The sequence below is a fragment of the Catharus ustulatus genome, chromosome 5, assembly GCF_009819885.2.
Source record: "Catharus ustulatus isolate bCatUst1 chromosome 5, bCatUst1.pri.v2, whole genome shotgun sequence".
Classification (NCBI taxonomy): domain Eukaryota; kingdom Metazoa; phylum Chordata; class Aves; order Passeriformes; family Turdidae; genus Catharus; species Catharus ustulatus.
In genome coordinates, this window is record NC_046225.1 from 68,853,824 (window position 1) to 68,879,747 (window position 25,924).

Here is a 25,924-nt window from a genome sequence, read left to right on the forward strand (position 1 = left end):
TATCACATTTTTCAAAAGATGACTAAAAAATTATAGGCTATTTGTTTATCATTTACTAAAACAATCCTTTGCAGAAGTTGTTGAGTGTTGGCAAGAACTGCTCAAAAGGGCTTTAATTATGAATGTAAAGGGACTTAATTTTGTTCAGTCACCTGTTTTGTAATGCTTGGCCTTGGGTCTTTTGAAAGCTCTGTTTGCTGGTACCAGCCTGCAGTCCATGCTCATCACAGGGGAGATGCTCAGCCACTAAATCCAAAGGCTGCTCTATGCATGAAATGGTTACAGAAATGGAGCTTCTGCCAACAGGGCTGGGTATCAGTTTGGGCACGCAGGCTCTACACCATCCTTTCCAAGTGCTCAGGTTTTAAGGGGACAGTATGTTTCTTTTTGTAAACTAGCAAAACACTCAAGCCCCTTGTCTGTCAAGAGAGGGATTTTAGAGATCAAATCCTGCTATTAACCAGCCTGGTTCTTGGTCCTTGAACGCCAGCTCCAGCATCTACTAGCTCTGCTTCCAGCATCAGACATCCCCCTGTGCAGTCAGAGTCACTGCAGAGCACAGTTTGCTGCAGACTCAGTTCTCATGGCTCTGTGTAGGAAAATCCTGACATGCCCCTAGGACCTGGAAGCATCTCTCAAAATGGAACTGAAGTGTGAATCAGCTATTCCAAACACACCTAGTGTAGTTTTGCACTTAAGAACACACATCAGAGCAATTCCAGTTTGTTAGTACAGTTTTAAACCAGTTTAACACAGAGAATAACTCCAGCCCCAAACATCAAATAACCACATGAACACCTGACCAGATACCTGAGCTAATTGCTGGCATTACCTTTAAGAATAGGGGACACAAACCACAAATCTGTGATCACAGTCTCATCTCTGCAGTGCCACACTGAGCAATCAATACTAATTATGAAGAAATATCTGAGTACATGAGAGGCACCACTATTGCCACATAAAGCAGGGCTTCAAAGTTTAAAACAAGTGCTGCTGACAGCTAAAAAGTAGGCTCCCACATTACCAGCACTTTGGTGGTAATGACAGTGGGCTAATAGAATCAAAGACTCATAATGTTGTCAGAAAGTAGGTTCAGGTTACTTGCTAGTTCTTAAGCTGTTATTAGCTATTATTAGTGAAGAGGAAAAATACAGGGGCTTAAACTTTTTAAAAGCAGAGGATTATCAGACCTTCCACTATTAAAAACAATTTCTCACTTTACAAACTTTGGGGGCTGGCAGCTGTTTCATTTGAGCATGTAACCAGCTGCCCTCTCTTGCCTCCCCTGCTGCCCCTTGAACTCAAAAGCATTTTCATGTCACTTAGGAAAAAAAAGAGAGTAACATTTCTAACAACCTGCAGTTTGCTGGATAGCCCCAATAATCTTACCTAGCTCAAGAAAGCCTTTCAAGGGCCAAATACTTCTTTAACCATTTAATTGATATGACCTTGAAGCATTCACAGCAATCTCCAGTAACGCTCAATAAAAAGCAGATGTTGCTAAAGGCTTGGTGAAACGAGCTTTTATTCTCATGATGGTTTTCTCTCACACAGTCCTATTGCATGAGAAAGCTCTTTATGGAGTGGATGTGATTCACAGTCACAAACATCTCAGTGTTTGGGTTTCAAACAGAGACCCTTACTTTTTGAGGGAACTCAACTTTTGGAGAAAGGACCTGCTATTCAAGGATTTTTGAAAAAGCTCCAACAGTACAAGGGCAAATGAAAGTTTTCGAATCCTGAGATCCACAAGGGGCTAATTCACCTGAAAATTCAGGCTTATCACTTGTGATCAGGAGATTTTTTTATCTGCTCACAGTGATAAGCATCCATCTACTAATGCATCAGCCTGAAATAATGAAAATGACCTTTGTGTTGGTGGTTAGCTATCTGGAAACAACAGATTTTTTTGGCACTCTGTTGTGGGTTGGCGAGGTTTAGAAATTTTTTCCATTATTATGTTAAGCTAGCCGGGATGGCTCTCCTATTAGCCGTTAAGAGCTGGAGATAAAGGACTGCTGAAGCAATGATGGCCCATTAGGGAAAGGTGGAGTCCTGCTTTTGTGTTCCGCAAGTAAGAGGACACTGGGGGTAGGAGAACTACACAGCTCGCCGGCCGAACTCGAGGAGAGAGGTTCCGTTTCTCCTGTTGGGATCAGGCTTCTTGGATTTGGACTGCTAAAGCTTGCTGTTTCCTCTGAACAACTGGGAACTGGGACGCTCACGGTGAGCAGAGCTCCTTCCTCACCCTTTTCTTCCACCTGGGGTGGTGAAGCTACCTCGCCCCCTCCCCTGCCCCTGCAGCAGCCGCGACTAAGAAGCCGCCCGCCCTGGTCCATCGGAGAGCCATCGGTGACTGAAAAAGGGACTGGGACTGAATTCCATTCTGTTCTGTCACTGGTTTTTTTTTCTTTCGTATAGCTGATGCTGTTTTTGTTTGTCTTATAAATATTTCAGTAAAGAACTGTTATTCCCAACCTATACCTTTTTTGTGCCTGCGAGTTCCTGAATTCCCTTTTCCTGGTAATACTGTCCCTTTAAACCGGGACACACTCTGTGTTTAGTGATCCAAGCTTGGACAGCTTGTAGCTGTTCTCTTCTATTGTCCTCATCACAAAAAATATGGCCAAGCAAATGACAGCATGTGCTCTGCTAACACAGCACTTGTTTGCAATAGATGAATCCCAACAAGTACCTTTGATGAAGCACATATTTTGGATACATCACAGCTACCTCCAAAACAAGCTAGCAATTTGTGATGACTGTGATGGAGGGCAAAGATTTACCAGCTATGACAGAGAAACAGTTTTCAGGAACTTCCAGCTTTTAGGTGCAATTTAGCCACTGATTTGTCACATAACATGGAAAACATCATTTAACAGTTCACCCACTCACAAAGACTTCAAAGGCACATGTAGCATTGCATCTATTTGAGTGCTAAGGGGGATTTGAGGTTTAATCTGACTAGCACTAGTTTCTCTCAGTATTAACATCAAGCTTCAACATTTGGTATGGACATGCAGGCATTCTTCTATTGGTTTGTTTTGTCAGTCTAATCACAGACCCTCCAAGGACAGACAAACAAAACCACCAAGAAAAAAAGAAAAAAAATAGAAAATCACTGAAACAGCTGTATTTCTGCACATACCTGTAACTCTGACTGTAAAGTTTCCCAGGACCTCGTTGGAATGCCTTGGCTTGCAACTGTACAGCCCCGAGTCATCATATGACACATTGATTATCTTCAACAGTTTTTGTCCAATATGAGTTCTGTTGGTAGGTGCAATTCCAATACCATCTTTAAACCAGAAAACAGACACAGAAGAGCCCTGGGTGTTACAGGAAAGTTCAATGGTATCTCCATTTCCAAACACCAGCTCTTCCAGAAAGGCGGTCTCGCTCCTCAAGTATTCTGCAAAGGGAGAAAGAAATGGAGATGAATAAATAACAGCAGATGTCAGAGACAGAAAGGGTGTTTAAAAAAGAAACATATCTTGTATTTGCTCCACTGATGGTTCCATGTGCCCAGACCTTCCCTTTGCTGTGCAAAGACAGTCAGGTCTGTGGCTGGTCTACAAGGATGGCTCTGACCCTGTGGCAACCAAACCACGTCCACCCCACCTGGTGCATCACAAGAAACAGCACAGATCTCTAGAAGGGTCATTGCAACACCCAGTGTTGCATGTGAGGGGGTTGATCTGGCAGAAATAAGTGTGTGCTGGCAAGCTCAGTCTCTGAACCTCCTTTTGTTTATTCCTGTGAGTCTGTCCACAAACTCTAGGAGATCCAGCAAGGACAGGACACAAGAAAGAGAACCAGGGATAAACCAAATTTCTTATGTGACTCTGGGTGACCAAAAGGCAACATCTGTGGGCTGAAGAAAACAGGTGGAAGGCTGGACAGAAGATGCAGGCTGGAATAGCTAAAATTAATGAAACCATCACTAGGTTCCTGCTAAAGTTATTTTCTGTGCAACAAAAGTGCAGAATCAAAGACATATTCATAGATTATGACTTCACTGTGAAACCAATGCAGGTACAGCAGCTCCAAATGCCTGAGGATGCAGCATTGGCTTCAGGCTGCTCCTTTGCCTTGAGGTGAAAGACTTGGAGCAGGCTATATGATGAAAATGTATTGCTTTTCATGTCACGCATGTTTTTTATTCTTTTCATCCTTGTATAAATGTAAAGATTTAAAATACAAAAATGTTGCAGTCAACAGTCTTGCAGGGTAGAAAGAAAGGATTCTGGAGGCCTGAAAAGGTGGTCTGTGATGGGAGGTATTGTCTCACAGGAGGCAAAGCTCACACTCATTGGGATTACAAAGAGCCTTTCCTCATACCACAGCAGTAATTCCAACTCAAATATTTTATGGTTTGGCCAGGATGTTGTGTGGTGTTCATGCAGTCAAAGGTACAGGGTGTTGGGTTTTTTCCCTTTTAATAAAATTTTTCCTGGAAAGCATATACTTTTAGTAAATCAAAGAAGTGGACTGAACTCCATGCAGAATATCCTTGCTATCAGACCAGCACTCATTGCCACATTTGAGTGTTCACCCACGGTCTCTTCCCAGCTGGGATACATCTCTGGGGAAAATATGGTCAAGAAATATTCTGGTTTAACTGTTCAAGTTTTTTCCTCCTTCTAGACTATGAGGATTTTTTCACTGGTACCAACTTTGGCTTCAAATTAAACAGCCCTGTGGACAGCTTTGGACTTGCAAGACTGAGTACTAACTCTTGCTAATTTAATCTACAGGAAAACAAACCCCACACAACTGTACAACTCCTCCACACAAAAGTTCTACCAAAGCTGTTTGCCAAATGATCAAGACCTGTATATTTTGGCTTTTGTATTATAAACCTACTGAACAGGAACAAGAACAGACTAAACACAGGCCAAACTGTACTGGTTAGCCATTTAAAAGAAAATAACTCTTTTTTGAAAACCATAATGAACCTGGGTTAATGACAAAGCGACGAAGAATTTTTATAAAATATATACAGGGAATGTTGGAATGAAGAGGAAAGTAAGACTCAGCAGATGGACTGGGGTCTCAAGGTTCTTCTGTGGAATGAAGCAACATCTCTTCTTTCTGACAACTTCATTTTGGCATCTCTGCCCTCAATCTCCCCAGTGGCTCTCCAGCAGACATTGTGATGCAAAGTTTGGTTCTAGTGACTTTATTCCTACTGACTGGGCATAATCTTGGGAAAGATGTAGTGGCGAATTAAAAGAAGAATGCTACTAATGGTCTTAATCTCACTTCTCTTAACTGTTTTTCAAACTTTTATTTATATACTTTTGGCTTGAAAAATAAACAGGACCCAAACTGGAGATCTCCACAAAGTATTTAAATGGGCACTCAAATGCTTTCAAGCACTTTGCCAACTGTGACCTTGGAGAACCAACTTTTACTCTCATTCCTTATATAGCTTTCAAGTACAAAGATAAATCTGAAAGCAGAGACAGTCTCATTTCCATGCTTAAAACAGCAGGAGTTCAAAGCAGGGAACCAAAGCTCACATCTCTCACAGCATGGCCAGAGTCCAGCAGCTCCTTCCTGCCTTCCAGCTGCTGGTGCTGGTGTTTCCAACACCTTTTCAACCAGAGACACCAAGACATGAAGGAGAGATGAATCTGCTCCCTCTGAGACCACCTCTCCAGCGATAAAAACATGGGAGGGGACACAGCCAGGACAGCTGAGTCCAGCTGACCCAAGGGATATTCCAGACTATATGACACCATGCTCAGCACTAAAACTGGGGGAAGGAGGAGGAAGGGGGATTATTTGGAGTGGTGGCATTTGTCTTTTTTAGTGACCATAAGAGGGAGCCTGGCTGTCCTGGGGATGGTTGAACACCTGCCTGGGGAAATGGTGAAATAATTCCTTGTTCTGCTTTGCTTCTGTGTACAGCCCTTGCTTCTCTTATTAAATTGTCTTTATCACCACCTGTAAGAATTTTCACACTTTTCCAATTCTCTCCTCCATCCTCCAAGATGGGGTGAGCAAGCTGCAGTTTGCTGAGTTCCCAGACAGGGTTAACCCACAACACACAGGTATAAATTACCAGGGAGTTAACTCGTGTGGGGGTTACAGGAGCCCACTTGCCAGCAGAGCAGGGATTAACACATTTGCAGCTTTAACAGGCTCTTCGAGAGGAAGAGGCAATCTGGGCTGTGGGCTCCCAAGGTATGACTAAATTCCAACAAATTAATAGTTTAGCCAAAGCAGTAATGACTTGAGAAACACCAAGAGATGCATCTGATGGAGATCAGCACTTGCAGCATCATCACTGCTGGTAGCAAACACACTACAGAGAAAGAGACCATTTTTAAGCTGTTCAGAGGAGCAAAAAGGCAGCAACTGGCTGGAAACACCTTCCACAATGAGGAGCAGTTGGCCCAGCAACGCTGAAATGCTTTTGTATGCATTCACTTATAAGGATAAGATACTTCATCTCTGTAGCTGCTTGGCTCATCCCAGCAATAATTCACTTTCTGTGTGGTTCACAGCTCCAAGTACTTAAGTGTGTCGGTATTTCCATCAGCTGTCTGCTCCTCTCAGACATCAATACTTGTTTCTGGCTGAGCCTGGAAATGTTTTATTTTGGTCCTAATGCATACAGCTCTTAAATTATTTATTATTCAGGCATAAAAGGGTGAGGAAGAGGTGGAGGGTAGTAGACTGCCCCTGGGCTGCTAAGGACATGGAGGGTGGTGGGCTATTCCCAGGCTGCTTATAGCCCCCCAAAAATCCAAACCAACCTAGAGCCTGCCTGATTTCCTCCTGGGTGTCAGGAACCATTTCCAGATGCTGCTGGGGACTGCTCCTGGGCAGCAGAGGCTCGCAGGGAGGGGTGAGGGAGCCCCAGGGTCCCCTGTCACCTCACAGGGTGCTGGGTTCTGGCTCCAGAAAATGTCTATCTCTTCACCTTTAATTTTTCCCCCGGAATAACTTCCCACAACCCTACTTTTTCAAACACTGAAGTACTCAGGAGTGTCCTGAGGAACTGCTCTGGTGGGGTACATGCATCCTTCATCATCACCATCCTTTTCCTTCACTGGGCATCCTGCAGCAGGGGAACATCCACCACACAACCCAAACCACACTGGGACTCCCCCAACACAGCGGCACACAACCTTCAGTACCACCAGTCCCCACCCACCCCGAACCCTGGCAATTCCTGAGAGGCTTTCCAGGACTGCTTCACAGCCCAGTGCTGGAAGGGACTAAGGCTCAGTTCTGAGCAGATCATATTTTTCCCTTTTCAAGCTGGACAATTTGGCATGTTAACAAGCACAGAGACAGCAGCGCCGCACGCATTTCTCTCCTCAGGTTCATTTGAAATCGTTTCTTGTTCTATGTATTTTATTGCACCAAATCCACCGTGACAGGATACATTATAGGATCACAGGGCAACAGCCACGTCAGAGCTTTGTCCTGTTGAGTTTGTTATCCCATTCCCAGGGGATCACAGTCCCAGCCAGCAAGCTGGTGAATAATTGCTGGAGGTGTGTGAAAAAATCCAGCATTAGGGGGATGAACATAGCTGTGGTGGCAAAGAGCATTTACACCATCTCCAGACTCAGACCAGCACTGTGGCCTGTATGTTTAGCCCTGGTTTATTTTAAATAAGTGTCCTACCTGTGTTAATAGAGTATTATCCACCCAGTGAATAATATTCAGGTGTTTTTCACAATACCTGTGTGGCTGTTCTTGGGATAGAGTCACTTCCCCACCTCACCTTGGGACCTCTGCACTGAGAAGAGCAAACTTCTCAGAAGGGAAATAAAACATTTTTCTTGTCAAATATTGTTCCTTTAAGACCTGTCTAAATCTAAAAAGTAGTGAGGAAAAGTGACAAGTGGCCTCAGTGTCACCTCCCCACAGGAACCATGCCATGCACAGAACTCACATCCCTACTCCCTCTGTCTCCTTCTCCCAGAGAGGAAGACCTGGGGGAATATGAGAGCCTCCAAACAAACCCCTGTGAGAAGTGGGCATGAGGAGATTGTGGCATCACCTGTTTCCCCAGGAATTTGCCTTCTCAGGGCAGGTAAGATTGAGGGAGGGATGCAGTGTGTGCATACCCTCATTGCTCTGCAGGGAGCTGATGGGGTATTTTATATTTATTCATTTATTTGGCAGTGCTTTATGCAGGGCACAGCTTCCCCTCCTCTCTGCACAGCTGTGACAGTGCCAGAGGTGGAACATCCCTGTCTGGCTATGGTCCTATCACCCCAAAAGGCACCTCACCAGCCTGGCACAGCAAATATATCAAATACATGCGTGATATTACAGGAAGTATTTTGTGTGTATATTTTCTCTTATATTTTATTTATAAAATTAACAGGATTATATAAAGCATTCTGTTTTCTCTCTTCCCCACCTCCTTTCCCCTTCTGAGGTCAAGACCCCTCTTGCACCACACTTCCCAGTGTCAGGCTGCAGCCATCCTGGGAAGAAGGGGCTTTACTCTGGCAATTACAGCAGCACAGGATGCTTTGCTGAAGCAGTATCACCTCGCACAGTGGTTTTTTTTTACTGGGTTATCTCCCCTGCTCAGTGGGGCTCACACCCAGAAATAAAATACTGAAAAAATAAAATATCTATATCTTTAAACTCTGGTATAAAAATATGTCTTTAGATAATTGTATCTGAAAAGGGTTTGCCTCCATTATTTCACAGAATCATAGAATCACAGAATGGTTTGCCTTGGAAGGGATCTTAAATATTATCTCATCCAACACCCCTGCCACGGCAAAGACACCTTCCCCTAGACCAGACCACTCAAAGGTACCACTTTATCTTTCCTATATTGCAAATATTTGCTTGGGAGGAGGCAGTTCTCCTGGAAAAGCTTAAAACAGCTATAATAATAGTAATAATAATAATAATAATAATAATGCAAAGTAGACTGGTTATACTGTATTTCCACTGCAGTGGCCTATGCGATTGTTACCAGACATTTCTTTCAAAGACATGAACAAGTATCTGCGCTGTGTTACCACCCCGTGGGGGTTTTCTTCTATCTGCTTTAGGAGAAAAGCAAACCTTTTTCCTAGAGAATTAGCAGGACAATAACCAGGTTTAGTTCTGTCATATGCAGCTTTCTTTATAAACAAGAGATTACGGAAAGGAATTAAAAAATCTCTACTGTTTAGCTTGGCTATCCCCGACAGCGACTTTGGAAGAGCTTCCAAAATGGAAAAAGCAGATGTTGCAAATCTGCCTTATCTACGGAGCAACTGTTGACTCTGTTGTGCAAATCCTAATTTACATCTGCATGAAAGGTTTCAGAGATTAAATGGCATTCAAGAAGGAATATTGGCTTTTCTCCCTCCCTCCAGCTCTCCTTTGAATGGATTTACTACTGGCAATTAGCTTTCTGTTCCATCGGCCAAGTAGAAAACAGGATTCATCAGGACTCTACAGTATCCTCCTTTTAATGGACTGTTTTCTTAGATCACCCAATTCAGGCACAGAGAGTTTAAAGAAATAAATTGTCACAAAGCTAAAACAGTTACAAAAACACTTCGGCCAGGAGGATTTCCCTCTGACACTTGGTAGTCCTGAGGAGGACAAAAAAAACCCCACCAGAGAACAAATCAAAGGGGTCTCCTGGCTACACCTAAAAAATGGGAATGTAAACCCCTCCAAAAGGCACAAAGCTTTGGTTGCTGCTGAGAGCCCAGATCTAGTCCCAGGGACAGCCTTCAGCTGGGAATCCCTGGCTTAAAGGAACAGTGATGGGGAGTTTTCCTCAAAATCCAGCCAGACTGTGCAAGCAAACACTTGGTTCCCCACTCAGAACAGGGAATGAACACCACTTGTATGTATCTAGTTAGCTCAGAGTTCTGTGCTGAGCTTTTTTAACAGAAATAAAAGAACTGATATGAAATGTCTCCCCAGGACAGGGAGCAGTGGATGAGGTCCCCAGGCTATCAGAGCTCCCAGCTCCTGCTCTCCCAGTGCCAGAGGCTCTGTGCTCTCCTCAAGGAGGGCGGCAATGAGCTGCAGCAGTTCTCAGCAGGGTGGGGGTGACATCAGTCCCAGCCTGGCATGGCCAGCACACCCCTGCAGTTGCTGGCCACAGGTCACACTGACCACCTCACCCAACCACGGTGGCCAAACGTGGCCAATCCACACCACTCATGGCCATCCCACACCACTCATGGCCATCCCACACCACTCATGGCCAATCCACACCACTCATGGCCAACCCACTGCTCTGCGCTCAGAGGGATGGGACATCCACAGGGCTGGTCCCTGGGGAGCACAGGAGACTCTGCTGCCATCCTTCTGGTGTCTGCCTCTTGCTGCCTCTGAAGAGCAGGGGCCAACTTGGCCTCAGCTTTTCTCAGCACAGCAGGAGCATCCCAGCTTGATGCTGACAGGCAGATCCCACCACAAAGCGGCTGATGTTTTACATTTCTGCTCTACATGCCTGAGGAAGTCCAAAAATCTCTCATCATTGCAGCAAGCAAGCAGCTACCACAAGCCCTTCCAAAGCCAGTGGCAGCAGCTATGTAAACTGAGGCACAGAATGAGGCTTCCCAGCATCCCAATGGATTGGGCAAAGCTGGCCCCAGACTCCATCAGAGCAGCACCTGGTCCTGCTAAACCTGTGCTCTTCAGCATCAGTGCACCACAGCCTCCCTCCAGCTTTGCAGGGCCAGCAAAGTCTGGTTTTGTAGGTGACACACAGGAGTTTTGTAGGTGACACTCCCCAGGCAATTAGCAGAGTTTGCCACAAGGACACAGCCTGCACAAATGACTGCTCCACAAAGCACAGGGAAAGGAGAGCAGCTGTATCTTTGGAAATATTTTTTAACTCTCTCATAATGTTGCTGAATGATTCTTCCGGTTATTTTTTTTTTCCTGGGCTCTTTCTCTATACCTTCCTTCCTAAAAATCTTGCAAAAGTTCATTACTGCTGGAGTTTTGACCTCCAGGGTGGGCTTTCAGCTACTTGGTCACTTCTATCAAAATCTCACCACCTTTTAAGTGCTCTTGCCAATGAACTTTTAAGAAATACCTAAGTTTCCCAGGCTCAAAAGTTTAGGTTTACCTCAGAGGAACTTGTTAAGGGATGCAAATGCTTCTGTTCCCTTTCCAGTTCCCAAGCCAGTTTTGCCCTGGAAGCTACTTGTGATGCTTTCTGAAATGGGCTTTAAGATCACATGGCATCAGAAAAAATTTGCCATAAAGCCCCAACCTTTCCCCTTCGGTTCACAGCTATGCAGCTCCCAAATCCCAGGTCCTCTGCATTTCCCTTGCACTTTTAATGTGCACTCCTCTAATCTTCATTTAATGCAGGCAGCTGGCTGCAAATACCCCCAAACAATGACTTTAATCCTAAGTATCCTGAAGCCCTCCTTTCCTTCCCGCACCAAAACTGAAGGGAAAAAAATAAAAAGAACAGCCTCAAGACAGCAAGATGGAGAAACCCAAGCTATCCACTGGGCCAAAGGATCAGAAAGACACAATGAGCTAAATTTTGCCGGGTTTGCTAATTAAAAACGGAAGCTACCCCACTTTGGAGCCAAGGCAGGGAGGTGGGGGCAGTTCTCATGCTATTCAAAAAATCGGCTTCCAACTGGGACCATATTCACTCCACATTAATTGTCATTCCAACTACGAGTGTCCTAGTTTCAAAATGAAAACTACTCTCCGGTGTAGCTAGTGAAAACTAACACCAGTTTTGAGGCATTAAACAAAATTTATTGATTGCATTTTCCCACCCACTAAAACTTTAATAAGCATTAAACCTGAAACTCCTGGCCCCGTTTCCTCCCTCTACCCTCTCTCTCCATAAAAAGGGTCAGGCTCCTCTGTATGGAGATTAGGACTTAATGTTTGGTATTTGTTTATGAGCCTATCAATTGCCTTTATTTCAGGGGGGGCAAAAGCACATCTTAAAAAAAACCACCCTCTTGTACAGGGATTAAGAGAGGGCAAAGGTTTAGGGTAGTTTGGGTGGGTTTCTTCCCAACTGATTGCGGGTTTTAGATATATGAAGAATCATGTTCACGTGAATGAAAATAAGAAAATATTCCCCTTTTTGTAAGTTTCCCTTGAATAACACAAAATGCTGTTTCTCAAAAATCTCTATTTCTTAGTAATAAGATGCAGAACTTCAAGTCTTCTCTGCTGGCTGTTTTCAGCTGTGTAAAAGGGAAAAACAATAATAATTTGGGGGCCGCTCTGTCTGCATACTTAGTAAAGAAAACAAAGGTCAAACATTTGAAATGCAAAGGTCGGTGATTAAGTCCAGAAATCCATATCTATGCATCAAAATGAATAGCCAGATTTTGAGAGTGCTTAAGTGATTTAAATGCAGAGCCTGACCGGGCTCAGCATCTTTCAAAACCAAGCTTACTATTTCAGAGTCTCAAGCGAGATTTAGGTGCCAGGTACCCAGTTGGAGAAATTTAACAGTAATCTCCTTTCAGGAAGTCTGATCCACTTTAATGCCACAAATGACAAATGAAGATTTTGTTATTTAGAAAACACCTCTAAGGCTGCAACACTTTGTCCTTGTGCTAAACTCAGCTCTTATCCTTCAGCATTATTAGAAAGAGTTGTGAGAGATGGTAGAGAAGTAATGTCAAAAATTCTTTTATTTCTCCTCTTTAAAGAAGGCTGCTAAAGGGATTAGACAGCTTTGAGTTCACTACTCTGTTAAATCAACCTTACAATATTTTTTCAGCTTGTTTGACTTGCTGTTTCTATATACATTTGTGTTTTCACCTTTTTGCATTCAAATCCCACACTTAGTGTTTGTCCCGCGCTTCTCACAGGAAATTTAGTCAGTTCTTTATTTGTATTGAGTCTACAGGCTTATAGAAAACAGACCTGGAAAACAACCCCTGAAATAGCAGGACTCAGTGGCTTCCATGCATACAGCATACACGCAGGGCATGGCATACCATCCAACCTGAATGCAGAGGTTTATCATTTCCAGCAGCAGCACCAGGGCATCAGGTTCACCAGGAGGGACCTTTTAATGGTCTCCAGTAACCCTATCTATTACAGCAGGGTTTGGACTCCACTTTACAAATTAAGAGAGAGTTCAAGGAAGTCATGCGTGTCTCTGTCGCCACTGCCTTCAAGCAGTTTTAGTGCTCCCAAATAATCATCTACAACCTGCACCACGTTAGGATCCAGAAATTCCAGAGGCAGGGCAGACACCTCTATGCAAAGATATTTTAAGTATATTTTCCTTCCTGCTGTAAGGAAATGCAGACCCTCTGCAGAGGGCTATTTCCACCTTCCTGCAAGAGGACATGACTGGTCCTACCTGCATGAACCAGGAACCATCCACAGGCACTTTGGGATATATTCCCCATCCTTCTGACTCTGATTTTCCCAGCTTTTCCTTTCCTTTCTCCACCTTATAAATTTCTCTCTGTGCAAATGAGCCTCTAAGAATTAGATGATGCCAAAGATGGTCAGAGCAGCAGGCAAGCCAGGGGAGAAAGAAAACAGCCACTTCTCTCTGCAGGTGGAAGATATAATGATAAAAACTGATCCCAGCAGCCACCAGGGGCTGGGTTTGTCTGAAAGTCAGGCACCAAAGCTAAGCTCCTGCCATACTCCCTCGGGAGGATTGAACCACCACCCTGCACTACTCATGAAGACAAGAAGCTGAACAACCTCCCTGGATATATAACCCATAAATGGAGCAAGAGCTGCACACAGCATTCTGCCCCCTATGCTCCCTTTATAGGGGTGGGTGGCTAATCCAGGGTCATCTTTTCTTGCTGCCTGCCCTGAGACATCCCATGCCACCCCTCCAACTGCTCCTTCTCATGCCCAAAACAGCTGGGCTCAAGCACTGGGTGAAGTTATCCCTGCAAAAACTGCGCCTCTTGTCTGCACTTCATTTGCTATGCACTGGGAGGAGGGGACAGAGAGGGAGAAAACCTCTACTTCAAACATTTACATGACATGTGTTTTCAAAGCACCTGAGGAGGTTTCAGCCCTTTTTTGCCAGAACTACCACATTCCACCCACAAGACAATCTTGTTCAGAGCATGCAGGTGACTCGTTACAGGAAGGATTTGCATTGCTCAGGGTCACCAGACCCAGGATCAGGCAGTGAGCCACCACCCAGACCACAGGGGTGGGTACAAACCTGCCCCTTTTTGTGTCTGCATTGAGAGACACAGGGCAAAGGAGAACCCCTGTTGTCTCCTCTGTGCTTCCCTCCCCTTCATGAAGACTTTTCCTATGGAGAAATCCACTGCTTCCTCAAATCCAAGATGCCAGCACTCCTGCACTTAAAAATGAGGCAGAAATCTCATTCCTTCACTAAGTAATTCACAGGTTAGAACCCCAGCACAAGCCCATCAACACTTCCCAGGCATTATTTTCCTTTTTGACTGGGCAGATAGCAAAGCATTGCTGTAGTAGGAGGCTTCAAGTTCAGGTTTCCTTTGCCTCCTAGTTCAATTAATGGCAATACTAACTGAACCACTGGGCAGAAGAAAATTGAGTGTGACCTTTTTGTCAAAACTCTGGGGGTTCCCATTTGCCTTCCAGCTCTCTGCCCTAACTGCAACGAGGGCAAGAGAAGGTGCTGCTGTCAAGATGCTCTTCTCTGAGATATTTTTCTTCAGCCTGGGGTATCTGTAACCCAGTACTCTGTATTTAAACTCCACTGTATTTATATTATATCCCAGGAGTGCAGGAGAGTGTTTTATCCAGTATCTTCAAGACTAATGCTACTATCCCCCATTAGCCACTTACACCCTTCTTCCTAAGCTGGATGATCCAGGAGCCTGGAAAGCCTGAATGATAGTTTTTATACTTGATTACAGATTTCAAGTGCCTGATACCAGGCCCCCACTCATTATATTTTGACACTGATGACTTTGGGCTGAGCTGGAACAAACGCTTTGCACTCACTCATCTCTCACTACATCCACCAGTGTTTAACTGGAAAGAAGGTGGGTGATGGATTTGTAGCAACTTCGGGCAGGGATGCAGAGAGGACACCATCTGCTGTTCCTTATTTTCCCCTCACTCCCCACCCCACCCCTTCCTTTCTGCAATTCATCAACTTAGAAATCAGAGGCCAAGTTTCCTTGCAGCCTCCCCTTGCGATCACCCCTGCGAGGCAAAGGCTGGGGATGCAGCAGGGCAGCTGCAAGGTCCAAATGCTGCCTGTGGAGCTGGGAGCAGCATTTGGGCCACTCAGTGGGGGCACTGGGCTCCCAGCCCTGCAGCTCAACCCAACCAGGGGCCTCCCAGGGCCCAACCCACCATGTGCTGGAAAAAAGAGACTTTAGGAATTTTCTTTGAAAAAAAAAAAAACCTATGCTTTCACAGAAAGCTGTCAATTCATGCATAACACACTGACTGTAAAAATGAGAAGTATTTTTAATTTTTCTCCCTCAGCTGCATTCAACTCTTTTTTTACACAGTTTTTACTGGAGGCTGGAACAGGGTGATATTTAAGGTCCCATCCAACCCAAACCATTCCACGATTCTAAATCCCAGCTAATTTATGTACCTCCATTACCAGATCCCCTCACTTCTGCATCAATCCCCAGCCTATTAACATAACTATTTAAACTGGACATGTTTTCTTAAACATTCCTCTTTCATAAACTGCCAAGTGACAGTTGTTTACTGTCAACAAGCCTGGGTACTCCAAGACAGGGGGAAATATGCCCTTGCAAAAGGCAGACATATCGGCTACCAAAGGAAGATTAAAATCTGGTGCTTTTCTCCCTGCTCAGAAATGCTTTATTGGTACAGATAGTCATGATACTGATCAGAAGAGATGGTACTATTCCTAATTCCAATCATTCTTTTAATTAAAGAAAGGCTCATTGAGGATTTATCTTCACTTGAACATGCTAATTGTCAGGGCACACTCAGAACTCCTTAACCTTCTCTCTGCAATTGGGTTTCTCCTCTTCACTTTTAGCTGTGATACTCCCATCTCCCAAGGCACATCTTGGCTCATCTTACACAGATCCTGCTACTGGCTAGAAACAGAATGCTTTCCTGGGGGAATCTACAGAGAGAAGTTAAAAAATTCTTACACAAAAATGAAATCACCAGTTTGTTCAGGCCCTACAGTCTCCACACAAGCTGCTGAAGTATTTTGCTGGGAGGCAATTGCTCGTACTTGAGTCTCGCCCATGAAAGCAGGGTTATTAAAAAAAAAAAAAAAAAAGAACAAATCTATGGGAAAACTTTGTTGTGCTCTGCCTGCTCCAGGAAGGCTCCTCCACAGGCTCCTGTGTGGTGCAGGGTCCCAGGGTTCAGGCTCACCCTGCAGAGATTATTATTAACACTGTCCTGGCGCATTGTGCTGCTCACGGCGCTGGGGCTGATGCCGGTGACACTGATAAAATGGCAGTGAGGATGGGGCAGAGGGGACAGTGGCCAGCAGGGCAGCTCAGCTCCACAGAGGACTCAGGACAGAGGCACAGGGAAGCTGGGTGCTGGCTGTCCCCGCTGCCCCTGGTGCTTGCGTTTGGGTTGTGACGCTGCCGCGGGCTCCCAGCCGGAGTTACAGAGAGCAAGATGGGAAGTGAAGGTCTGAGTTACAGCTGCTCAGAGAGGAATGGGAGGTCACTGAAAGCCAGTTCCAGGGATCTCCACCCCCAAACTGGGAGCCCTTTTACTCGCCAGAGTTTCCTCTGCTTGTTAAAATGTTTGGGTCATTAGAAAACTTCCCAAACAATCCCCGCTTATGCTAAATAGCTGCTCCCACCACGATCTGTGAAGGGCTTCAGCCTGCTCTCTTGGAAATCAATGGGGGCTTTTTTTGCCCAGGCTTCAATAGGCGCAAGATCAGGACCTCATTATTATTTTTACAGGACTACAAGAAGCAGAGAATGGCAAAACCCCTAAAGAAAGCAATGACCCTCCGAACTGGGAGCCAAATTTGCTATGAAGGATCTTTACAAGCTCTGTCAAGCATCAAAATAAAATTAAAAATAACTCTTGGGATCTTTCAGTTTTCTGACAGGGAAAGCAGAAGGTTGAGAAAAGCTGGCCTCATCATTTGGATCCAGAGACATCTCCTGTAGCTCCTTTTTACTCCAAAGAAAAGCCTTCACAGATGTGTATTTTACCTTCCCCAGGGGAAGCGAGCAAGAGGGGATGAGCTGTCAGTTCAGGGTGATGCCAGTTACCCTGCAGTGCCCCATGGAACAGGAACACCACCAGGGCTTCACATGACCTCCCCAGTAAATCCCCTCCCCATGCCTGCATCCCACTTTCACAGAGCCAGGTGCTGCCTGCCTCTCGTGAGAGGAGCATCAGGGATGCTCTCACCCTCAGCATCCTCCCTGGAGCTCTCTGACAGTGAAGTCCTCCCGTTCTCGCCTGTTACTGTACATCACTCCTCCCTCCTGGTATCATGAGAACCCACCCACGCACCACATCACCAAGGTTTGGCCCCTAAGCAATACCCAGCTATTTTGCTGTCTCCCCTACACCCAACTCAAGCCAGGTCAACTCAAAAACGCTTAAAATCCATTACTTCTGGATACTAGTCCAATCCTTATAACCCAGGATTGGTCTCCAAAGCTTTACTGATTTAACTGAAATAATTTAGTGAGATTCCTTGAGCACAGCACAAGGTAACTCAGTGAAATCAAAGTACAACTATAAAAGATTTCATTTTCCAGGGCAAAAGTTTTAAATGCAGACAAACTCACAAACACTTTCATCAGTTATGAAAAAGTTGGGAAGCCACATCTGGAGGTTTCTGGCATGCCATGGTGCACTATCATTGCCTGTTACTGTATTTCCCTAAAAGCCTCATACTCAAGGAACTTAACTTTTGGCTTGGCTCCTTGGGTGAAAAGGAAATAAGGGGAAAAAAATTCCAAAGCAACACGCTGCCAAGTGTCAGTGTGACATTTGCAGGTAGTTCAGTGGGTCAGAGTACAGCCCTGGTTGCACTGGTGCACACAGCAGTGCCAGGTCCTGGGGCTGTGACGTTCCCAGGGAAGAGCCCCGGCACACACAGCAGCCTGTGGAGCAGTGCCTGCTCCAGAGAGCCATCCTGGGCTTCGTCCTTTCCTCACCCAAAAACTTGGAACCCTTCTCACTTGAGTTATTAACTCTTTTAACCCCTCACAACCTGCAGAGATGGCACAGCCCCAAAATCTCACAGATGCTAAACGTGTAAGCACATGGCAATTGTTTTGCATACAGTTCTGCGTGATAAAGAGATCTACTTCCAAGTTTTAATATAACCTTTTTATTTAACCAACTCATTATCTTGCCTTGCTCTCTGAATTTGAGAAAGCAAGGCCAGCACACCACCTCCACCTCTGCAATAAATACCACCCCTTTCTTAGATTAATACATCTGGAATTGAAGCAGTTACTGGAGAAATGTTTTCTTACTTGACTGTGCTGCTATTCTTCAAAAACAGGTTTGCTACATTGAGTAACCTGAGTGTCACTGCACAAAAAAAATAAAATTGATTTAACTACCCCCTGGTTAGTTCCTATCCACCTGAATGCAAAAGCCCTGATAGCCTATCAGAATAATAGGGCAGGTTTACATCTGATTACCTTTCACATTTTAACTAGTAAGTTTGCTAAAGGTTTTACTCAGCCCGTATCTCACCGTTCTTGTTTGCTTTTGATACTGCAGAAACTTCCTGGTCATTCAAGCCAAGGAGCAGATACTTTAGGGGTAAGCACACCAGGAATACAGCATTCACTGCAGGAATAAAAGCCCTTCTTCACACATACAGAGCTTTAAATCACACCTGTGGCACTTGGCAACCTGAGCTCTGAGTGTATGAGAAAGAGAACACTGGGGGAGTCAGCTTTACTTCAGAGAAAAAGGATTTTTTAGCAAGACCACCAGATAAACAGCCAAAAGAGGGGAAACTGCTAAACTGATAAGCTATGTAGGAGGCAAAAAAAAAAAAAAAAAAATCAGGGTGTAATAAGGTATTTTAAGGTGCTTTTGGCTTTATATGAATCTTCAGACAGGGTTCTAGCCCAGCATTTGCAGAGAGGTGCTTTCAGATTTACTCCTCCTACACTCTGGGCTGCTTGCTGCCACATACCACGAGTGGCTGTGCTGCACCAGACTCCCATCTGCTGTAAAAAACCCAGTGTAAGGCAAACTTTTACCAGGCACCATCCTCTCTGGCATACAGTCTGGTACATGTAGAATCAAGTTTATCACTAATCTCTATTAAAAGAGATGAAACGGCAAACACTGAAACAGCTCCATCAAACCACTCTATTGAATGGCTTGGAGTCAGCAGGCAATTTCAAGGTTGGAGTGTTTTTTTAAGAGTCAGGAAAAAAGGAAGAAACAGGTATGCAGAGTCAGAAACTCCCAGGACACGAAAGTTATGAGCATGTAGCCCACGAAGGACAAGACAGAAATCTATTCTAACAGGGAAACATAAGAAAAAATAGCCAGATATATTGTTTATCTGTGTATCAGGTTGAGCTGAGCTGGAAAAAAACACTGGGGAGGGAATTTTGACTTTGTTTTCAGTATAAACAGAAAGTCATATATATTATCTTATTATAATTATTATATTTCAGTATAATCTGAATTCGTTATAAGCCGATGGGTCTACCTTATACATAGTAAAAATTGCCAAAAGCTAAACCATAATCACAACACAGCCACTTCTCCATGAAACCTAATGGCTCATGCTCAGGCTCCTGCACTGAATCCTACACACTTCAATGACCAGCCAGAAAAAGCCACCAGCAGGCCATGCCCTAACCTTAGCTAAAATTAAGGTGCAGAAAACGCCTTCAGTCACAGTTCTGCATGCCAACGAGAGATCACTGTCAGAAACACTTTGATCCAACACTTTTATAAACTGAAAATTTTATTAATTGCTCAGAAACCAAGCTGATTCCCTCCCTACCCTTTAGGATCCCTAAGTGAATAGTAGGTGTATACAATAAGTATTCAGAAAGGACAGCTTTTTAAGCATTTAGGTGGATATCAAAGTTCACTGTTACTAACCATATTTTAAAAGGAAAAATTTTGTTTCTGAGCCTTATAAAGGCGAGGGGAATCCTCCTCCAGCTTTATGAAAAATTCCAGTTTTGTGTAACCAGCAGACTGGGTCCCACTGTATGGAAATGGTCTGGATAGAGTGGGAATGCTGGAAATCAACACTTCTTAGGTGTTCACCTAATTTCAAAACCCGTGTTCAGACAGGCTTCAGGACAGGTTCACCTTCCCAAAAGGTACTGAGGATTTTTTTGGAGGGAATTGTAAAAGCTAACATGCCAGTCAGAGTGGTTTACTTTAATTGCATGATTTAATTAGCAGATCAACACTTTGCTACACAATTTTCAGATCTACTTTCATCACGTTTCCTACTCAGCAGTTGCTAATAAAGTCTTAATTAAAAGAAAAATCCTCAGATTTAATTGGAGTGACCCTTGTCAGCACGTGTAGAAGACATCATGTTATACAGCTACTACTAAATGCATTGAGTCCATCTCTGCACTGGAACAGACTTTCTATTTCACTGTCTGCTAGGTAAGAAACAGCTTTTTATTTTTTTTTCAGAGCAGCGATGTTTCATCATCAGTTACCTGTGTCCTCTTATTTTATTGCATACAGTAAAACACGCTAGTCTCAATATTAAAGACTTAATTAGCTCTTTAGCTGCTGCTCATGAAAACAAATGGATCAACTTTTAATCTCAAAACTGTCCCTCACAGCTGCCCACTGAATCTCAAACATTTCTGGTGCAGGGCACAAAGTAAGCAGCACCATCAACGTACGAGAGACTCTCTGCAGAGAGTTTGAACACAGAAACCCCAAGGCCAGCTCCAGGAACAGCCAGTGCCATTTGGCACTGGCTTCAATACCCCTATAATTTCAGGATGAACTTTGAAACGCTCAGATACACAAAGCAGTGACACAGATCAGCGTACCCTACACCTTGGACCCCTCGCTGAGCTCATGCTGGAAGGCTGTGAGAGCCCAGTTGCCATCAGCTGTATGAAAAACACCACAGCCAGCACATCACCACTTCTTTCTACACAAAGAAGTCACAGCAATTGGTACTTGCCCTCCCATGAAGCAAAATCCCCAAACGGTCCTTGTTCTGCTCTTCTGGCAAAAAAACTGCCTGTGTAGTATTAACTCTCGTGACAACTCCACTCCTTGCACAAGGAAACTTCGGTTCTTGCTCCTGACAGACTGGGAGAGCTCTCGCTTCCCCTTCCCGCACAAACCTGATCAAACATTAGCAGCTCTCTGTACAACTCTTTCAATGCCCTCGGCCAGCCTCAGCAGCTAAGTAGTGCAACACAAATCCCAAAGAGCCCAGAAATTGCCTTTTCCACATACACCGTGTGCACACACACACACACACAACACACACACACAAGCCAGCTCCAGGAGACAGGATGGTTATCCGAATTTCTTAAAAGTTAAATGCTGCTGTTTCAGTTGGGCTGCTCTCTAAGAAAACAGCCAGCATTACTTGACATTCACAAATCGTACGAAGTAATATCTTTATCTGAATACTAATGCAAATTGGACGGGCTTTTTTTATATTGATGTCTATTCTGTGGCTGCTGAATAGAGTGACCGCATGCTCAAGGCTGCAAAGGAGTTCACTGACCTCCCTAATCATCTCTGTCATAGCCCCCTGAATTGACATACACATTCAATCCTGCCTCGCCTCTCTTACTTTCATTCATAAAAAAAAGAAAAAAAAAAAAAGAGGGAGGGGGGAAATTTGACATTGTTTCTTCCTGCAGCAGCCCCAAGAACGGGAGAGAAGAGAAACTCAGCCCAGATGAGGCCCCTGGTGTTTTTAGTTTAGCTTCTATTCAGCAAACAGCCCCGCCATCTGCCTCCTTCCTGCTCAACAGCCGAACACCTCCCTGCGGAGATGTTAAAACCTGCACCCCCTCCACCTCCGCTAATAGCCAGTATTCATATTAGCAAACATACACATACCTCGAGAATGCCCTCCCTTCAATGTGTGTTTTTATGTAGCTGAGTATAGGCACAAAGCAGTAGCTGTTATAGCCTTCACAGCCCCGTGTGGAGAATTAGATCACTGGGGAAAAATCCTTCCAAGCCCCTTTATGGAAATAAGGCCTTAGACTGTAAATGCAAAGCCCAGCGAACAACAACCCTCAGTAATGAGCCAATACCCATGGCCCATTTGACTAGGAGAAAGAATTTGCTTTTTCCCATTCAATTCAAAAGACTGAAAAAGTAAAATGTGTTTTTACTTGGCTCTGAAGGTTTATATTCTTTACAGTTTCTTTTGCACAACCTTTTCCCCCCCCAGGTCGGACAGGCAGCGGGTGCACCTCGCGGTCGCAGAGCGCTGGCTCTGGCACAGCTGGGGAAGCAGCACCGGCTTCACGCTTCCCCACGCACGTGGAAGGTGTGGGACAGGCACTGGCTCTGAAAGCTCTCTCTGCCCTCACAGTCCCCATCCACCGGAGCTTTCAACAGCTCCCAGTGATGGGGCAACTCTTAAAGACATGGCTAGGTGTTGGGGTGGACGGGAGCCCTCCTGGCTCAGGGAGGAATCCCTGGGAGCAGAGCCACCTCTGACAGTGACACCTCTGACAGTGCCACCGCTGCTCTGGGGAAACGTGACCCAGAAGTAAGAGCCTGTCCCGAGGATTTCCACAGGAGCCCCTGGAAATCCCAACCCATCACTCACTTCGCCAGCCATCAGCAGAGGGATGCTTCCTCCGTGTGACCTCCGATTCCAACAGCTTTAACTTGCAAAAGTATCTTGGAGCACGGGAAGGGTTTAGCACCGCTTTAACACATTATCAACCGCAGCTACGGACTGAAGGTGAGAGTGGAAGCCCAGGGACCACCGAGGCAGCCACAGAGGTTGCTCCTGGCCCCCACGGGACCGACTGTGCCCGAAGTGACAGCACCAATATGCGCTGCAGGCTCAGCCAGAGGGAGCCGGGGGACACTTCGCGTCTGTCACTCGCACCCTGCGGCCAGCACGGGCTGCCCCCTGCCTTCCGCACACCGACCTCATCTGCTCCGACCAAGTCCCCGCGATGTTGCCCCATAAATCATTTCTTTGGCTGTGAAAAATGAGCCAAAACGAGTTACACTAAGAATCTGGTGTTTTATTAGGACTTTCTTGAAAACAACCCAACCCCCGGTGTGATTTATAGCTTTAACCAAAAGGGGTATGAAAGTAATGCCCCCCACCCCCAGGCTCCACGAAGTCCATTTATTCCCCTGTCACTTTTTTGGCAAACAGGCTTCAAACCCTTTCCTGAACAATGGAAACTTTCTGCCGGGTACATGCAAACCGGAGGAACAGGGGGCTGCAAGGGGGCTCCCTTCCATTAAAGAGCTTTGAAAAATAAACAGGGACTCAGGTAGCAGCTGAGGCGGATCAGAGAGACACGATGTTTCAAAACCCGCCGTATATTACTCCGGAAAGAAGAAGGAAAAAAAAGAAAAAAACCCAGCTTTTGTCCGACGCGTTAACTTTTTTCACTTGCAACTACAGTGCTGCCACTCCAGGGGAGATCATCACCGGCTCCCCGAAAACGCAGCTCCCTCAGCACAGCCGCTTAGTCAGCTGCAACCCGGCCTGTGCCTCCCGGAGCTGAGGCAACTCCACTTTTGCTCCCAAGATGCAGATATAAATGACCTTTCCCTACTTTTCCCAGCCGAACACACGCAGTCAGAGCGTTTCCGATGTGCGCCGAAGATGCGCCGCTACACACGCACGCAAGCATCTTCCAGCTGTAACACGGGCTGCCCCGTGCACCGCCTTGCTGGGAGATCCCTGCCAGACAGGGATCCTCTCAAAAGCACTTTGTCCCTGCTGAGCGCCTCGGAGACTACCCCGAGCCACGGCGAGGTGGAGCCGCCCCGGCGCCGCGTTCGTAACTCCCGCCCGCGGTCTCCATCCATCCGCCCCGCTCCGCTCGCCCAGGGACGGCGACTCCAGCGCCGAACCCGCTGGAGCCATCCCCATCCCGGTCCTCCCCGAGCACGTGTGTGCGCGGCCGCGCAGCCCTTACCTGCCGGCTGCCCGCCGCTCCTCGCCGCCGCCGCCGCCTTGCCGCCGCCCCGCCTTGCCGCCGGCATCCCGCCGACGGCCGCCGCCAGGCACAGGCACCAGACGGAGCCCCAGGCCGCCCGCATGCCTCCGGAGCGGCGCCGGGGCAGCGCGGCCGCCGCCGCACCGCCCGCCTCAGACATCCCCCGGCCGCCGCATGCCGCTCACCGCTCCGCTCCGCCGCGCTGCCGGGACAGGGAGAGAGCGCTCAGCGCGGGCAGGAGGGCGAGAAACCCCCGCCCCCGGTGCCCGCACGGAGGAGGAAACAGGAAAAATAACAGTAAAAAAAGGCGGAAAAAAGTGGTGGGAGCAGTAAAAAAAAAAGTGCAGGGTGCCGCGCGAAGCCGTGCGCCGAGCGGCGGCGGGGCGCCTACCTGCGCAAGCCCCGCGGCCGGCCGCGCACCGCGCATCGAGGGACGGAGCGAGGAGGGAGCGACGCCCGCAGGAGCCGCCGCTGCCGCCCGCCCGCCGCCGCGGCGCTCCTGCGTCTGCTCAGCGCGCAGCGGGCGCGGAGCGGGGCGGCCGCGATGTCCCCGCCCGCCGGGCCGGACCGCCCGCCCCGCCCCGCCCCGCCCCGCCGCCGCGGGGGGCCCGCCGCGCCCGCCCCGCTCCGATCCACCCGCCCCGCTCCGATCCACCCGCCCCGCTCCGATCCACCCGCCCCGCTCCGCTCACTCCCGGCCCCGCGCGGGGCTGTGTCCGCCGAGCCCTCGGGAGGAGCGGCACCCGCTGCCCGCAGACGGGAGATTGGAGTTGGCGCGGCGCTCCCAGGGTGGATCGCGAGTGGCACCGCGCGTCACCCGCGTGTCCCTTCTCCTGGCCCTGGAACAGCGCGTTTTGTGGAGAGAGGCGGAGGGAAGGGGGATCCGTGGGTTGGGGACAGCTCTGTGTGCGTGCAGCACTTCTGCTCAGCCTGGCACTTGAGCGGCAAATGGCCCATGCACCCATTTCCCCTGCATGGCTGCCACTCTGTACCCGAAGTGGACCACCCGCTTCGAGCGCTCCCCCTCACCCTGTGGTACATTGATGGAATAATCACACATTCCACGCCACTCTGCGTGTTCTTCTCCGCCAACTGGACTAGCTGCTTTAATAAATCTGACTAAACGGATCTAGTCACATTTACAGTTACCAGAGCAATGTCTAGTCGCTGTCACAGTTATGGTTCGGGGTGTTGTGGCCATCTCAGAGACCCCCGACACGGGTGGCTGAAGTGCATGCACCGCTTACTGCTGACAGCGAGCTGAGCTGCCTCATACAGAGTCACAGCTCTGCTTTAATCCCACTTGACACAGCAGCTCATTCGCTGAAAATAGACGCAAATATTATCAGAGCTGAAAATGCTCTGCAGAAGGGGCCAAAAAATCCCGACCTGGTGAGAGTCAAGGGGAGTTTTTTGGGTCAGAGGAAAGCCGGGCGTGCGGAGGTTTGGCGAACAGCGGGGATCGCTCCTGGCGCCGTGCAGGGCTCGGAGCTCGCACTGCTGTCGCTGCAACCGGGATCTGTCTTGACACCTTTATCAGGCACAGAGACTCTGACATCTCAATACTGGGGCATTGTGTGGGGAAGCATTGAGACGGGGCTGCGGCGAGGAAATCCTACATGTCAGCGGAGACCCTCGCCGGTGACACCGTCGTTTTCAAATGAAAACAATGGAGGGAAAAGCAGACGTATAAATAAAATGTGCTTGTTTCACCGTCACAGAAAAGGCTTGGCAGCATGTCAAGCTGCACGATGTTTGCTCTCATAACTGCTGTGCTGAGGTGCCAGAAAATCACTAAAAATTAAAACAACAGCAGCGTGTATATAACGCTGCAGAAGGAATTGTTGGCGTCATTATTTTGAAGACAAAATTGCAAAAGCAGA

At 46.8% G+C, this 25,924-nt stretch overlaps 1 protein-coding gene across 3 annotated transcripts in view; it reads right to left on the reverse strand.

The window, feature by feature from the left end:
* Positions 1-24,216, reverse strand: part of LOC116996619 (fibroblast growth factor receptor 3) — a 55,098-nt gene extending 30,882 nt beyond the window's left edge. For all 3 annotated transcript variants that reach the window (XM_033060473.1, XM_033060472.1, XM_033060471.1), the window contains exons 1-2: positions 24,021-24,216; positions 3,149-3,412 (exon numbers count right to left, since the gene is read on the reverse strand). In XM_033060473.1, coding sequence (XP_032916364.1) covers positions 3,149-3,412; positions 24,021-24,201 — 445 coding nt within the window. In that variant the 5' untranslated portion in view covers positions 24,202-24,216. The remainder of the gene's footprint in view (positions 1-3,148; positions 3,413-24,020) is intronic.
* Positions 24,217-25,924: the final 1,708 nt, after the last annotated feature.